Raw genomic sequence first — 17817 nt, 5'->3', positions numbered from 1 at the left:
GTGAGGCAACAGCAGTCAAACTGACCTGGCCAACAACTTGAACACAGCTAGATGGTACAGTCTTACAAATATCATCTCTAGTCATCAAAAGAAACTTGCCAGACAGGTATTATCTATAGTCTGTAGATATGGACACAACATTTCAGGAACTTTAAATAACTGGCTACAAGTCACACAGCTAGTACATAACAGAACCAAAGCTCAGGACACCCAAGCTGATGCTTTGTCTCTCTTGCAATACCGGATCCTCCTATGAAAAAAGGAAATCAAAGGCTGATGCTTTCCACTCCGAGGTTCACGTTTCATGACTTAATTTTGACACGTGCTTAGACAACTTATTCTATCGTAAGCTTCCGCAATGAAAAGGAAAAACTGTAGTTCACGTGGAAAGGTTTATTTGTGAGGACCAGTAACTTTCCCCAGTAAAATTTTGGAACGGGAAAAAGCAATACAACCATTGTTTTGGTTGCTAGGTCACTCTACGTTTTTTTTTTCATTTAAAGATAGAGGATTTGGGAATTCCCTCATGGTCCAGTGGTTAGGACTCCACGCTTTCAGTGCCGAGGGCCCAGGGTCAATCCCTGGCTGGGGACCTAAGATTCCACAACCCGCATGGTGCAGCCAAAAAAAAAATTTTTTTTTAAAGAGAGGATTCAACTACTTCAAGGCAGCCAAAGTTCCCCTTTCTGCTAGCCTCCAGTAATTTTCACAAGAATGGTTAATGCTGGAATTGACTGACAGGTGTAGTGTCTAACATTCTTCTCATAAGTAATTCATGCTCATTTTTTTAAAATAAATTTATTTATTTTTGGCTGAGTTGGGTCTTCACTGCTGCGCCCGGGCTTTCTCTATTTGCAGTGAGTGGGGGCTACTCTTCGTTGCAGTGCACAGGCTTCTCATTGTGGTGGCTTCTCTTGTTGCAGAGCACGGGCTCTAGGCGCACGGGCTTCAGTTGTGGCACCCAGGCTCAGTAGTTGTGGCTCGCAGGCTCTAGCGCACAGGCTCAGTAGTTGTGGCGCACGGGCTTAGTTGCTCCGCGGCATGTGGGATCTTCCCAGAGCAGAGCTCAAACCCGTGCCCCCTGAATTAGCAGGCGGATTCTGTACCACCAGGGAAGCCCCATGCTCATTTTTTTTTTTTTTGGCATATGGAAATTTATTACTATTCCGCTTTCATCATCAAAACTTATGATCTTGGTCTTTCCTTCTTGCCTTTATATAAGGCCAAAAGAGAGACATTGGCTACTTTGACAACCTTAAAGCAGACTCCAGGAATGTCACCAACAGCATGACCTTTGCGAGCAAATCCAGCAACCAGAACTTCATCATTTTCCTCAATAAAATTCAAACAACCATCATTGGGTACAAAGGCGGTGATTTTTTTGCCATTCTTGATTAGTTGAATGCTGACACACTTCCTGATGGCAGAATTTAGCTCTTTGGTTTCAACCCCTACTTTTTCAAGCACAATTCCCTTGGCATGAGAAGCACCTCCAAAACGGTTGGCCTTCAGGGCTGTGCCCAAATGGGCTTTCTTGTACTGTTTATCATGCCACTTCTGGTCTCGTCGGTGGCTACGGAGCTTCCTGGCAGTACGAAGACCGCAACACTTGCCCATGCTGCCGGCGTCACGGGCCTGAGCAGAAGAGAGAAGCAGTGCAGGAAGGAGCCACAAGCCATTGCCCCATGCTCATTTTTAAACTTTGGAAAACACAGAGAAATACAAAGATTATGAAAATCACCCACAATCCCATTGCCCAGAGACAATCACAGTTAAAATCGTGACATATTTTCTTCCAATCTTTTTGCTATACATATATTCACACAAAAATTGAGATCACTTATATATATATTTAAAAAGTAAATATTGTGAACATTTCCAATGGTCATTAAAAATTCTGAGAAACAAAATTTAAAGCTTTCTTAATGCTCCAACATACAGATGAAGAATAATTTATTTAACCGTTCCCCTATCTTTGGAGAACAGCAGGGCTTGGTCAGGAAATAAATAGTTATGTAAATAACAGGACTGGAATTAGCACAGAAGATTAAGAACCCTAGGTTATTCCTTGGTCTCTGCAACTTAATAGAATCAAGGGAGGCAAGACAATCAAATACAATATTTTTAGCCTTTAGAAGGATCCATCCATATACGTATATATTTAGCCTTTTTGCTGATGTGTTATACTGAAAGGGGCCCCCAGATTAAAGCACTTAAGACAGGGGCTCCTTACCAGAATGGTAAGAGTAGCTCTCATATCTGTATGGGTCAGAAAACAGTACCAGAGAATGCAACTCAGGGAACTCAACTGGGCCAATCAAAACCCAGCTCCTGTCTAAGAAAATTAAATCAAGATTTTTTACTCCCCAAACTCATGATATTTAACAAACACGAAAAGTTGGGCTTAAATTATTATCAATTATTGCATTTTTTTAATCTTCTAAGTGAGAGTTCAATTTTAATGGGGGGATTTCTGGCTCTAGAAAGCACAGATGGTAAGATGTCATAGCTCTGCACATAAAAAGGTACCCACTCTTCTACAGATATATTAATTTTTTTAAAAAAACTGAATTTCTAATTGGTGACCCTGACTTGAGGATTTCGTGATTATACAGAGTTCAGCTGGAATGGGGAACAGAGCAGGTTACTTAGGAGTCAGAAGAGAGCTCAGGCACTCTCACGGAGCAATGTTCTCAAAGCACGGGGAGACAAAAACAGGCAGCTGGACACCAAAGTGTACTGTTGTCACTGGGAAGTGACTGCCCAGCCTGGGGCTACATTTCCCAGTCCCTCCTGCATCTGTGTGGGGCCATGTGACTAGTTCTGGCCAATGGAATGAAACAATTAGAGAATGTACCACTTCTGGACCAAGTAACACTTGGTCCCTTGCACTTTCTTTCCCGCCTACAGTGACTGTGGAGGCTCATACTGAAGACGACAGCATCACAAGATGGAAGGGGGCTGCATGCTTGAGTCACCATTTAGAGTAGAGGTGCCCAGGACAACTGACTAACCAGAGCATCAACACTGGATCTTGTGTGACCAAGAAATAAATATCTATTGTGTTAAGCCACTGACATTTGAAGGTTGTTTGTTAAAGTTAGCCTATCTCAACAGGGGCTCACTAAAAAGGCCTCTCTGCTATCTGACAACCTGATTTAGCAGAGACAGAGCATGGGGAAAAAGATGAGTGTGGAGTACTTCTTCAAGATGGAGAACAGTATTTTTTTCAATAAAACAAGGGGGATAAAAGATGGAGGATAACACAAATGGGGAAAGACAGGGCAAGAAGAGGACAAAGCACCAAGGTTTATAGTCACAGAGAATCTGAATTAAAGCTCCAGAAAATCAAGGTGGTAGAGGGAAGTCTAAAATCAAATTCTTTTTTGATGTGATTTGGGCTTCTGATGTGTTCCATGGCCTACATGACCAATGAAACATTAGTTATAAATGTATATTTCTGTCAACAAGCAGTGTTTCTTTGGTATTCAAATCATTTCTCTTCCCCAAATAATCTCCCTTTTTGATTGATGACTCTTCACTCTTGATTTTTTAGGTCACATTCTAATTCATTGAGTTCTCTTGAGATTTTGGTTACTGGTTGAAGCGACAATATAGGCATGAAAAATAGTTCAAGATTTCATTACACAGATTAAAAATGTTAATGAAAGCTTTTTGATCCGCAGCAAGATCACTCAGGGTTTTTCCGTCAGCTATAGATTTTTCAGAGCTCTGGAAACATTCACAGTGACATGAAGCTGCACCCATCTGTTTACTGATATCTTGAGTGTTAAATGCTCCTTGTGTTATTCTCCAAGGATAGAGCGCTGAGTTGTTATAAAGTGTTAGCCCTCACCTTCTGAAGCCCCGCTCTGCTGGAATTGCTGAGCTTCACTCCCATTCATCTCTCCATGGGTACATGTATGTATGAACGTACGTATATATTGGGTTGGGCAAAAAGCTCATTCGGGTTTTTCTGTAAAACCCGAACGAACGTTTTGCCCAACCCAGTAAGTATGCATGTATGTATGTATGTATCTATAAATTTTAAGCCCTAATAAGGAGCTAGGCAAGGAATATACCAAACGCTAAAACCAGTCCTGACTAGGGCAGAGAGTCTTATGAGAGGCCCAGCCACGCCAAAAGATGCGATCTAGGCTGTGTCTTGCTGCCCTAGTATGATCCTAGGTCAGCCTGTTGGTACTATATCCACTGGCCTCTCAGTTCCTCAGTCTATTGGTATTATATCCTCAATGCCTGGCTCAGAATCTGGCACAGAGTAAATACCTGACAAATGTACACTGAGTAGAACTAACTTCTGGAATTCTCAGAGTCACGATTTTCTTGGAATACTTTCTGAATTGGTAAAGTCTGTCTGTGTGGGCTTCTGCCTCAATTTCTTACTGGGGCTGAATACCAGGCTTGCAAACCAGCCACACCCCACCCAGCACTGATCAGCTCCTCCTACAGGATTTTAAACCCTGTTCTCAGTGGATCCATCTCTTGCTTGTGGACCTTCTCCAAGAGAACCGAGACAGTCTTCAGTTGATTTACGAGCATCACCCACTCCTGACACATGCCCCCTCCCACCCCTACAATCATACAAACTGGAATTTTGAACATTCCCATATAAGCTTTGGTCAAGGAAGAGTTCACTCCCTCCACTGGATGCTGCATTTTCCACTGCTGGATAGCCACGCCTTAGGAACAGAGCCTGTAACTCGGCCTTGTCTCTTAACCTGTCCCACTATTTTTACTGCTTTTCCCTCAGTATCTGCTCACTGCAGAGGCTCTAGTAAGTCCCTCCACAGAGTTCTCTCACTCCTGTAACCCCAAGGTATGACCTAATGCCAGTTACAAGGACCTTTCAAATGCTTTCTGCTACTTATCAGACCTGAGGTTTGCTACATGCAATTAACTACACACATAATTAGAAACTCACAGAATATGGTTGGCTTCTACCAATAACTCATTTGATCCAGGATTTATGGAAGGTGGAAGAACTCGACCTACTTACAAAAGGAATTGAGGTAATATATGCCTGTGAATAATTATAGATAAAATGAATGGAGGAGGGAGGGAGGCATGCTTATAAAACAGTAACAAGCGGGATCCTTGTAGGGATATAACTCTTCTGTATGTTGACACTATCAATGTCAATATCCTGGATGTGATGCTGTATGATAGTTTTTGCAAGATGTCACCTTTGGGGAAAGTGGGTAGCTTGTATTATTTCTTGCAACTAAATGTGAATCTGCAATTATGTCAAAGTAAAAAGCTTAATTAAAATAAATGAATGGGAGTAAAAGAAGTTAGGCACTTTTGGAATTTGTTCTTAAAAATCTTGTGTACATAGGCAGAAAGGCAAATAAACTTTAGCTAAAAATGACTGATCTACTGATAATGAAAATTCAAATAAGACACAGGTTAGTCAGGCAATTCTCAGTAAGAAAAATGAAGAGCAAATAGAAGGAACATAGTATCAGAGCCTTCTAGAACTCACTAGGATATGAACCATTGAACTTCTGACAATAATACAAAGAAAACTCCCCAAAGCAAAACATTTAATTATTTTAGTTTCCAACCTGTGCATGCCATAGTAATAACTATAGGTATAAAAACATAATCTTCTCTTTCTACCACATTCCATTTAGAAGTCTAGCATATGAAATAGCAAAATGAATCTCTCATTCACAGTTATAAGTCATACGAGATAAACCATGATTTAAAAATGAGATGCCTGATGACCAGAGAAAGAAGTATGAGATTGCGACCTAAAAGTCAACTATATAAATCCATAGCATTAACTTGGAACTCTTCTTGACAACTGCAACATAAACCAAATTATTACTGACATGACTGCATATGCTGCAGTCCTCCGGGTAGTCATGCTCAGTTATACTCCTCACATGTACCTTCGCCAGGAAATAATCACAATTACTTTTAGTTCAGCCCTGAGCTACCATTAGTAATAAATTATGATGAGGATTGCATTCAACATTATTGACTACATGAATGACAATACCATTAACAAATTAGATTGAAGGTCTTATCTAAAACAAATGTCCTAATGGGGAGAAGTAAAATCCTTTCAAGGAGAGGCCCAGAGGTACTTCCAGATAGCCAGTACTACTTCCTATGAATTCTGATGGTGTAAGATGGATAACATAAGAGGTGATAAGTCTCCAATTCAACACTCTCAGGCCCATGGTTTTTTTCTAACCAATTCAACAGACACTCAGGCCCATGTTTTTTTTCTAATTTATTTATTTAGTTATTTATTTTTGGGTTGCATTGAGTCTTCGTTGCTGTGCACAGGCTTTTCTCTAGTTGTGGCGAGCTGGGGCTACTCTTCGTTGTGGTGCGTGGGCTTCCTGTTGTGGTGGCTTCTCTTGTTGAAGAGCATGGGCTCTAGGTGCGTGGGCTTCAGTCGCTGTGGCACGTAGGCTCAGTAGTTGTGGCTCACAGGCTCAGTAGTTGTGGCTCACAGGCTCAGTAGTTGTGGCACACGGGCTTAGTTGCTCCGTGGCATGTTGGGCTTGACTAGGCCCCCAGACTAGGGCTTGAACCTGTGTCTCCTGCAATGGCAGGTGGATTCTTAACCCCTGTGCCACCAGGGAAGCCCCCAGGCCCATGCTCTGGGTGAGTATGAAGCATATCCTTGTACTTCCCACTTGCATTAATTAGCCAAGGCTTCCAGCTTCCTGGAGAGAGACCCAGAGAGCTTGGCACTGGAGGCACCCAATAACCTGGGAAAGATCCAGGTCTTCAGGTCAGTGTTACTAGAGTAGAGATCTCGCCAGAAATGCCAAGTCACAGGGTAAGTCAGAAAAGGAAGAGCTTGTGCCCACCCAACTGAAATCAGCCATCAGAGCCCAGGAGTGGCCAGGTTGAGAATGTACACTCCGGCTCACGGGACCCAGCGAAGGACGGGCATGTGCCCATTTTCTTTTCTCCATGTCTAGCCCCAAAGCCTTCACTTATTTTTTATCTTGTACTGTCTGTTTCATAGCAAGTCATCTCAAATCCTTTTTTGGATAAAGTACAAATGAAAGGACAAAAATAATGGTTGATAATACACTGGCCTTGCTTGCTGGCCTTCCTTGCTGCTCTTAAAGGCCTTTATCACCCTTCCTTCGTGGTGGCGCCTTGGCTGTCTAAAAGCAGCTTAAGTTGTGAGTCACCACTAATCATGCATTGACTTTGACCTGAGCATTTCTGGAGAACTGTCCTGATCGGAACATAAGCCATCTGGTCGCAGCTAGCAGTGGTCTCTGAAGAAAGAGATGTCCTGCTTTGAGAACTATCCCTGTGCCCCTGATTCCCAGAGACAGTCTCAGATTATAAGAGCTGATCTGGACCAAGCAGCACCCCTATCTCCAAATGCCTATTGGGCACTTTTCTTCTATCTTTTCTTTTTTAGTTTTTTTTTTTTGCGGTACGCGGGCCTCTCACTGTTGTGGCCTCTCCCATTGTGGAGCCCAGGCTCCAGACGCACAGGCTCAGCGGCCATGGCTCACGGACCCAGCCGCTCCGCGGCATGTGGGATCTTCCCGGACTGGGGCACGAACCTGCATCCCCTGCATCGGCAGGCGGACTCTCAACCACTGTGCCACCAGGGAAGCCCTCTTCTATCTTTTCAAGTAATTTGAACTAGAATCACTGCATATTTAAACTCTACCTATTTCCACAAGGACTAAACATGTTCAACACCTGTGACTAATTGTGGAAAAAAATGGATTGGGGGGTGGTTAGTTGTTTTGGGAATTTTCTCTTAAAGCCCTGTCAACACATGCAGAAATGTAAAGAAACTTCAGCCAAAAATGACTGAACTGATTGAATGAGAAGGGAAAATCATCCCCAGCACAGGCTACTGGGACAATTCTCTGCGGAGTTAATGGGAGCTGGAGAGCAAGGAGAAGAAACCCTAAGCCCAGTGTGAAAGCACAGCTCACAGCTACCTCTTCAGGGGCTCCGCATGTCATTCCTCCCCCAGAAAGCCCTCCCTTCAATTTTCACACCCACCATGGGTGTGTCTCTACTGCTCATTAATTCTCCCCTATTTCCATTCCTCACTCTCCTAGTGGCGATCCAGTTCTTAAAGGCAGCTCTTTTGCCCCTTTCCTGTTTGCCCATTTCTCTTCCCCTCTAACCTTAAAAGAACCTAATCATAAGAATGAGATCACTAGGCAGTTTAACCTAACTCCTGACTTATGCTCTCCTGAATGGACACCATGCCTTGCCTAACCTGTTGATTCTTTTCCTAGATAAAAAGAAGAATGAGGAATGAAGTAGTTAAAAAATGACTAGCTCTCCACCCTGAACAGTCCCTTTAGCAATCCTGCAGGCAGATCACAGGGATCAAGATGACATCTGAAGAGAGTCAGCCAGTCTACACTCAATGTAGATGAGAATGATGCAGAATCCAACCTTCTGCTTTGACAGTTCACTGAGATTCTTTCCCCTTTTTCCCCTTAAAAACTGTCATGGCTGATCAGAATCTCCGGAGTTGGTCTCTGGACATGAGTCCACCATCTCCCCAGATTGCTGGCTTTTCTCATTAAAGCACGTTTCCTTTCTACTGACACTTGCCTCTCGAATTATTGGCTTTTGAGCGGCAAGCAGCCAAACCTGGGTTCAGTAACATCCTTTCCTGATTAAAAGGAAAACAAGGCAAAGAAGACAAAATGTTGGGAATAAGGGAACAGAAGTTAAGCCTTAACATGGTTTTCCCCGGCTGATGGCTATGTTGAGATGTGTAAGAGGGTCTGCAGTCCAGTCCGGTCCCTACAGTGGAGGACAGAAGTAAATAAGGCGGAACTTTCTTGCCTGGCTCCAAAAACATCTGGTGTGACCCAAGGGCCCAAGCACCATGTCATCACGGGAGAAGAGAGCCAGCGAATAAAGAGTAGAGACCAAAAGAGATTTAACTGTGTGTGAGAGAGAGGAAAGAGAAAGGGATGGCACCCAGGGGTTAACTCTTTTCATTATGCCCCCAGAAACAGGATTGCCAGATTTAGCAAATGAAAATATAGGACCCCCTCCAATTAAATTTGACTTTTAGATAAACAATAATTTTCAGCGTAAGTGTATCCCAAGTGGGACACACTTATATTAAAAAATAGTTGCTGTTTATCTGAAATTCCAATTTAACTGGGCAACCCTACCCAAGAGTGTTTAAGAACTTAAGCACTGGAGTCAGACAAAACTGGATTTAAATACAGCTCCACTGGGCAAGTCACTTAATTTTGTGTTTACCTCAGTTTCCTAAACTGTAGAAGAGGAATAATAATAGTGCCTACTGCACAGGCCTATTGTGAGGATTAAATGAGATAATTCATATAAAGTGCTTAGAATAATGCCTGGCACATTGCTCACAGAATGTTTATTATCTGGAAGCATATCAAGGGCCACAACAACTGGATCAGAAAGGTGGCGGTAAACCACTCACTCAGCTTTGTCACCTTTATACAAATAAGCCCCCAAAGCATTATGTCTAGCAAACTCCTCCTCCTCCACTGGCTACTGATACACCAACTTCTGCGGCATCTCACACCTTTTAACGCAAATACAGTATCTTCTCCAGAAGTTACAACTCCTCAAGACAACCTTGTTTCTGTTCATAGCACCATCCTTCTCTCCAGCTCAAAATCTAGGAGTCATCTCTGCCACTCCCTCTCTCCTGAACCCACATCTGATATCCTTGGTTGAGTTAACTATTTGCAGGTTGCATGTTAATTTCTTTTCAATACCTTAAGACTATCTGACTTGGCATTATAACCACGCTTTTCTTGGTACACACACACACTGTTTATCTGATCAATGCTCCTTTCAGAAGCAGGAAATATTTTTATTGATTTTGCTGTAAATCACATAGTCAGTGCTTCCTTCATATAAGAAAACAATAATGTGAACCTTGGCTGTTCGCAAGGTCACAGATCTTGGATCTAAGCCAAAGGCCTGAGTTTTATTTGGTTGTTCCTCTTTAAGAAAAATCAATATTAATAACAGAGACTTAAAGATTCTTCCACACTTTTAACCACATCATGCATGTTTCTGTGTAGTCTGATTCCAATTTGTTTTGCAACTATACCCCATGTCAACACAGAATATCCACCAGTTCATAGACATACCCTTCATTTTCTACCTCCATGCTTCTTTGACTTTTGTTACTTCTTCAGAGTCACATTTTTTGAGCATTGTGTCGATGAAGAAACACACCTTGTACCATTTCATCTAATCCTCATAACAAATCTGTCACGTGATGGGTACCATCATCCCCATTTTACATATGAGGAAACTGAGGCTTTGAGAAGTTTCGTGATTTGCCCAAGGACACGTGCTAGTGAGTAGCAGAGCTTGAACTGGAATTCAAATCTTCAGGCTCAAAGGCCCATGTTCTTCCCAATACACCACACAACTTCCCTTGGATACAAAGTGCCTTCAACTGCACCCCATTCCAAATTTTAACCTATGAAAATGCCTGTTTTAAAAGTCTGTTTCAAATACTATCTCCTCCATAAAGTGCTTGATCACCCAGTCCAAAAATGAGCTCTCCCTACTTGGATTTCTTCAGCATGCTGTCTTTTCAGTCATTCAAGAAACAACTGAGCACCTACTGTGTGCTAGCTTCTATAGTAGGTGCTACAAAAACAGCAGTGAATGACACAGGAAGGACACTGATCCCGTGGATCATATATTTTTGCAGTATATATCATAAAATCATAGAATGATAGTTTTCAATTTAAAAAAAAAATTTTTTTGACTGCGTTGGGTCTTCATTGCTGCACACAGGCTTTCTCTAGTTGCGGCGAGTGGAGGCTACTCTTCATTGCAGTGTGTGGGCTTCTCATTGCGGTGGCTTCTCTTGTTGTGGAGCATGGGCTCTAGGCACGTGGGCTTCAGTAGTTGTGGCGTGCAGGCTCAGGAGTTGTGGCTTGCAGGCTCAGGAGTTGTGGCACACGGGCTTAGTTGCTCCATGGCATGTGGGATCTTCCCGGACCAGGGCTCGAACCTGTGTCTCCTGCAATGGCAGGCGGATTCTTAACCACTGTGCTACCAGGGAAGTCCGATAGTTTTAAATTTCATGTCATCTAAAGCCCTTATTTTACAGATGAGTAAACTCACACATATGAAGTTCAATATCATGCCTTCATAAACAGAGATCAGACTGGAGGCCTCCATCCCCACTGCTCATCAACATTGTGCCCATGGCTTCTTTTCCTTCACAGGTTGTCAGCAACTTGAGGGCAGGAACTGTGTCTTAATCATCTCTGTACATCCTTCAGCATTAGCACAGGCGTTCCAAAAAAGGGTAGAATGTGTGATAATGGTGGCGAACAGGAAAGATATATTACCTACACCCTTAGATCCCAAATGGACAAGATAGCGAGATCTTTAACATTTATAAAGCATGTTACAGTTCAAAGTATTCCCTCACACCATTCATTTCTCGGCAAAGGAGCTTTCATAAATTATGGATGTACACTGCAGAGTCAAGCTTGTGAAAAGATCACATATTTTAAAAATAGAAAATGTTGTTTTCGCCGATAATCTATCATTTTTCATTGTTTTCCCCCTTAATTCAATCCCCAGAATTACAAATAGCATATTAATACCTAACTTATCAGAAGGCTACCTACCTATCAACTTCAACCATGAAGAAGACACCTGAAATTAAAAAGGAAGCAGAAAATTCCTCTGCGCACTAAAATATACCTTACGAAGTATGGGCACTAAAGAAATAGCACTGCTTTTTTCATGTCTGCTCATTCCACAGTACTTGAATGCTCATGCTTTCTCTGTGCAAGCAACTCACTCTGGGACTCTTAACGCTTAGTTTGCACACATTTCTAACAGGCACAGCCATCGAATTTTCATACCTTACAGCCAATGAAAAGCAGGAAACAGAAAGTGGAAAAGGTTGGCCAGAAGCAAGTTATTCTCCCCCATTCTCAGAGTTCATTGTAATTCCGGCAGCCACAGGTGTACCTCATAAATGCCCAAGACTGAAGACAATGCAGCGTCAGTCTACGGATTATGGTACTTCATAATATTTGTGAAATGTGTTACATATAAATACACTGTGAAAGAGAGCTAGGGTTCCTTCCTAGCAGCAGCCAGGTAAGGATCAGACTGCCATGGCTCCTGGAAAAAATATTCATTTATCTTTCTGTATTTAAAAGGCGAAATCATTAACTTTGTGGGAGTGAAGGTATTTTGTTAGAGTGAGACTGAAATTCCCTCCCCTCAAATTCTTCAGCTCCTGAACAGAATAGACGTGGATTATCTTTCACCAGCAGGGGGAGGTTAAAACAAGGAAGTTCTAAAAATGTCCAAGTCTTCACCAGAGGGGCTGAGCCTTTTTCAGTGTGACTGATTGGCTCCTGTAAGCAGCATGGTCTAATTTAGAAAGGTCAGGAAGTAGTGTTTAACATTTACTGAGGCAACAAACTTAGGAAAAACGAATGTGGCAAAAAGGAAACACGCTCAGCAGGACTGGCCCTTGCACAATGGCTTCGAGAAGAGCTGGGGGGGAAACTTCGCAATGTCTGCACCACTGCACACTGACAAGAAACCTTTTTTGCCATGAAATCACACTTGGCATGTTTTTACAGTGAGAAGACATCTACACATCAGCTCAGAGAGAGCTGAGCGCTTACTCTTCATTGCGATGAAAGCAATGATGCGGAGGCATTTGCTGTTGTTTTTAAGTGGAAATCACCATGGGTAAATCCGACTCCTTGGCAGGACCAGGGGGAGGAGCAGAGGGCAGCCAACTCCCCGCTGGGGTCCAGCAAAGATGGACATGGCGGCCTGGGAAGAAGCATACCACTTGAGATTCTCCAGGGAGGCCGAAGAAGTAACCAACTGTGAAGTTACCTTCACCTTAGCACAGTACAGAAGGACCACCACAGCCATGGGGAGAGGGGGTAGTGTTTGAAAAACCGCACAGTCTGCCAAATTGTTTGCATTTCCTGAGAGACAAAGACAGGATAGCAAATCCAACAGGAGTCCAGGCTCTGACGTTTGCTGTGCGAACAAGTCAGAGCCCCTCTCTTGGCTTCAGTTTCTCTATCTGCAAAATGAGGAGGTAGTACAGACTAGAAAATCTCTAAAATAATCTCAGTCCTAACATCCTGCGCTCTGTGATTCAACTGCCAGATTGAAACTGTGGGAATGGGATTATCTTCCCAAACTAAGGTTATCACATTTATTTGTTTATTCCTCATAAGAAAGATGGGCCAATTATTGTAAGGGATCAACCCTCCCTCACGAACTCTAGCTATAAAACTGGGGCAACATCTAACTATATAAAGAACAGGAACCCATGCTGGCTGGCCACAGAATTCCTCTCTGAGAGAAAACTGTTTTGATTTAGGACAAAGGCCATGTTTGGTTATGAAGATGAGCCCCCAGGGCAGAGTCTGAATGGGTTGAGCTGAGACCAGCCTAACTGCTAAACTGCTCTTTGTAAGAAAAGGAAAAGAGTGGGGGTGGTCAGAAATAAATGAGCTGGAGAGGGAAAGAAAAGAGGTGGAAGGCAGGAGCCAGGGGCCACGCAGCACAATGGAGGTCTGAGTCACAAATATTGGGTTGGCCAAAAAGTTCGTTCGAGTTTTTCACGTTACAGAAAACCCGAACGAACTTTTTGGCCAACCCAATATAAGGGCGCAGGGGTGGAGGGCGGGGTCTGGAGAATAGCTCCCAGAGGCTAGGGTTGCAGATCAAATTTAACTGGATACCTTGTATTTTAATTTCAGGTGAACACGGAAAAATTTTTAGTCTAAGTATGTCCCCAATATTGCTTGGGACATAGTTACACTAAAAAAAAAAATTCATTGTTTATCTGAAATTCAAATTTCACTGGGTATCCTGTATTTTTATTTGCTAAATCTGGCAATCCTACCAGGGGCAGAAATGACGAATATTCTAGGAATTTCAATCTGAGGTTGTTTAGCTGTACTAGGGTGTAATCCTCCTCAGAGATGCCACCTAACCCATAAGACGGGTTTGGGTTAATTAGAAAAACCTACCCCTCCCTCCCAGAACCCAGCTAGGGCACAGGCTTGGTGAGCGGCTCAGGGGCCAAATTTCAGCCCATATTGCCCTCAATCCTGCCCCCCTTCCCTGTCTTCAAACCTTTAGCAAAGTCTGCCACACACATCCCTAGGCCAAAGGTGTAGCCCAGGACAGGATCTGCATGGAGGGATGCAGGAAAAGAGAGCCAGGTTTATTTCAGGAGCTAAGCCACAGAGCGAAGATCAAGGATTCAGTGGCCACAGAGAAGAGGATTCACAGGTGATGAGTATAACAGTCCTTGGCCCGCACCCAGAATCCCCAGAGATGTTGGAGGGATTCTAGGCCACGCACTTTGCATTGGGTGGCATTAGAGTTGATTATAAAGGTCAGGGTACAACCTAAAGATGGGAGAATTGGGCATATAAACGTGGTTACATAGGAAGAGGAACCCCGACTCAGACTCTGAGGTCAGCGGTTACCTGCTCTATGAAGCTTTTCCTGATGGCTCCAGGCCAAATGCATTCCTTCTTTGTGTTCCCTTGTTCGTGGCACCTACCTCTGTTAAGCCACTGGGAAAGAAACTATCAGAATACAAAGAGTGAGTGAGTGAGTGAGTGAGTGAGTGTGTGTGTGTGTGTGTATCTCCCCCCCCAAAACTAGATTAGGAGTTTGAAGACATATAACTCTTTGGCAGAAGAATTATCCAGCTGGTTATTTTTAAGTAAAAGCTCTGAAAACCTAGTAGAAGTTACCTTTTGTAAGAGACATTTACATTTACAAGGGAAATCTCCATTTGAAAGGGTGTCTCCCTCTCCAAACAGGAAGAGGAGGAAAACTCTAAATCTCTAGGCACTTTTATCGAGAGAGAAGGCAGACGTAAATCTGCGTCACAACCTTACCCTCTTTAACCGGGCTCTTCCTGGTCACCTCCCTCCCTGACTTCTCATCCCCAACATCATCTTCTGTCTGCAGCTGGAGATGGTAGGTGGTATTTAAGGTGATAACTTGGGCCTTTGGGGGAGTTACTCAGTTTTCCCGGGGCTCTTTTATCACTGGAGGGGGGATGGGGGGGCGGAGGCTCCACCGAGAACCTAGAAGGCTATTTTTCCTCCCCTACAAGTTCTTTGAAAGCAAGGGCTGATTTAGTAACTTATTGATTTTATAGCCACAGTGACCAGCACGTATTAGCCACTTGATACATTTATGGGAAAGAGAAAAGATATTTTGAGTTTAACATGAAGGCTATGGGGCAATATAAGAATGTCTTTGTGTATACAAGGGATTGTACAGTTGTTTTCATGTCCACAGAGGGCACAACAAGAGGAGAGGCATCTGAAATGCAAGGTGAGGGAACTAGGCTAGCCAGAAGCAAGAACAGAAGTCACTGGGTAATCAGCCTCTGATGTGGGCTTTCAAACATAGAAAAAGAGCATTTTTTATTTACTTTAGTCAGTTTAGTATGGTCCTATCTCTCAAGGTCCCTTGCAGATGGAGAATCCTGTTTCCCATGACTTTGAATCCTAAGTACAGCGGAAGTGGTAGCATGACCATTTCCCTAACTGGTAGGGGAGCACACTATTCACACTGTAATGCTATGCTAAAGGCCAGGAGAGCTGACACTTTGGGAACCTGTACCAGAAAATGCAGCCCCAAAGCCCCAAACTGCCAATTCATAGGGGACCCTGATATCTGCTTTGATTCAACGCTGAACTTTACCTTTAAGATGGGAGAGATGCAATTGACTCTTCAATGCCCTGCCAATTCAGTCCTGTTGACTAATCACCTTGGGTTAACTTTGCAAGTGCTGGAACTGTCTGAACTCTCATATGAAAGAATTGTAAATAGAAACCTGGAAGGGAGAAAGGAAGGACAGGTCAAGTCTCATAATAATATCGCTAACAGTGATGATGAGAATTTCTGTGTCCTACAAAATCGCACAGAGCTGTCATTCTCCGTCTTTTGTTCACATTTGACTCTAAGGAAGACAGGCATCCCTCCTTTCCAAGGTGAGGTCCGCCCTAATTGGTGCTCATGTGCCCATCCCCCTTGTAGGACTTTACCCTGTTGATTCTTGCTTTTTCTCATCCTCCTCCTTTCCACTTTACAATTCCCCTTCCTCCGGCACCCTTCTCTTGACCTACACACATGCTCCATTCTCTCCCAAATGGAACACACTTTCCTGATTCTCTGCTCCCTTCCAAGCAAACCTGACTCGTCCTCATCCAGTTCATCCTCATCCAGTTCTCTCCTCAGAGGCACATAAAAGTCTGCACTGCCCACTCGTTGCAGTTAGGAAAGCTCACATGACTCGTTCTGGCCAATGACTTGAGTGGAGGTAACGCATCATTTGCTTAGAAGAGCAGATGTAAAATGTACGTACACTTTTTGCTTGAAGTAACAACTAAGGAGACCTCAAGTTCTAGAAGGTACAGCAGCAAGATGATTGAAGGCTTTGTCAGCCTGACTTAAACAGAGGTCTCTCCCCTAGCTCATGATGATCAGACAGCAGGAGTGAGAAATCAGCATTTCTCACTGAGAAAGAGTTAAAAACACTGAGATTTGGGGGCTGTTGGTTTGATGTTTTCTAACCAATCCTAAACAGTAGTCTTTTCTCTCTCACTTCTACCTTACTATGAATTTCCTTCAAATAAAAGTCTAGCACGTGGTTCTCAAATCTACCTGTGCATAAGAAACACTCAGAGAGCTTTTAAGAAACCAGATTTCTACACCTACCCCACACCTGATGAATCCAAATACAGTTTGGGTGCTGAGGCGTAGAAATCCAGTTTTTATATAGTCTCCCCAACTGACTGAGGCAGCCGACCTGTGCCACCCCTCAGACGTCTGAGTACCCCAGCCTCCGCCCCTCCCGTCCCGTTCACACATCAACGTTCCATCACCTGCCTTCTCCATCCCCCGCCCCTTACCACGGATGAACGTGCTTCCTCACAGGCCATGTCAGACCTCCAGGACCTCCTCAGTGCAAAACCACTCAGTCTCTGTCCTACTCACATTCCCTGTAACACCTGGCACTGTTATCTGCCACTTCCTTTTTTGAAACACTCTCCTCCGTCAGTTTTCATGACGTGACACTACTGTTGCTCTCCTTCCACTTCTATAACCAATATATTTTTGCATTTTCTTATTTCCTGTCTTCTTTCATCCTGGATAGAAGTGATCCTATGCTTTTAACTTGAGTCCTCTGCTCTTTTCTCCAGTACATACTCTCTCCCTCTATTAGCACGTTGGAGCTGCCACAACAAATCACCACTAATTAGGTGGCTTACACAACAGAAATCTGCCTAACAGTTCTGGAGGCTAGAAGTCTGAGGTCAAGGTGTTGGCAGGGCTGGTTCCTTCTGAGGCTGTGAGGGAAGGATTTGTTTCAGGCCTCTCTCCTTAGCTTGTAGATGGCCATCTTTTCCCTACATCTCTTCATATTGTAGGGGAAGAAAAGTTTTTCCTCTACCCTTCTGGGTTCTTTGGTTGGTCTAATAAATAAACTGAGGTAAGACAAATTAACCAGACAAAAACAAATTTAATGACATACATAACGGACCCCCAAAGATACAAGATCCCAGGGCAAGTCAGGCAGTTGAGGCTTATATGCCATCCTGAGCTAAGGGGTGGGATAGGGGCCTGGGCCTTCAGAAGGGAGGAGGGTAATTCACTGGACAATAATAAGAAGAGATGTTTGAAAAGAGAAATAGACCCACAGACATAGAAAACAAACTTATGGTGACCAAAGGGGAAAAGTGTTGGGGAGGGATAAATTAGGAGGTTGGGGTTAACATA

General features: G+C 43.4%; 1 protein-coding gene across 1 annotated transcript; it reads right to left on the bottom strand.

Annotated features, from left to right (window-relative positions):
- Positions 1-1185: 1185 nt before the first annotated feature.
- Positions 1186-1617, bottom strand: LOC132417870 (small ribosomal subunit protein uS12-like). The gene has a single exon (XM_060001712.2). It carries the CDS (start codon positions 1615-1617, stop codon positions 1186-1188), a length of 432 nt encoding a protein of 143 aa, XP_059857695.1.
- Between the last annotated feature and the right edge of the window lie 16200 nt (positions 1618-17817).

Source organism: Delphinus delphis, chromosome X, assembly GCF_949987515.2.
Source record: "Delphinus delphis chromosome X, mDelDel1.2, whole genome shotgun sequence".
Lineage (NCBI taxonomy): Eukaryota > Metazoa > Chordata > Mammalia > Artiodactyla > Delphinidae > Delphinus > Delphinus delphis.
This window is presented reverse-complemented; position numbering and strand designations above follow the sequence as displayed.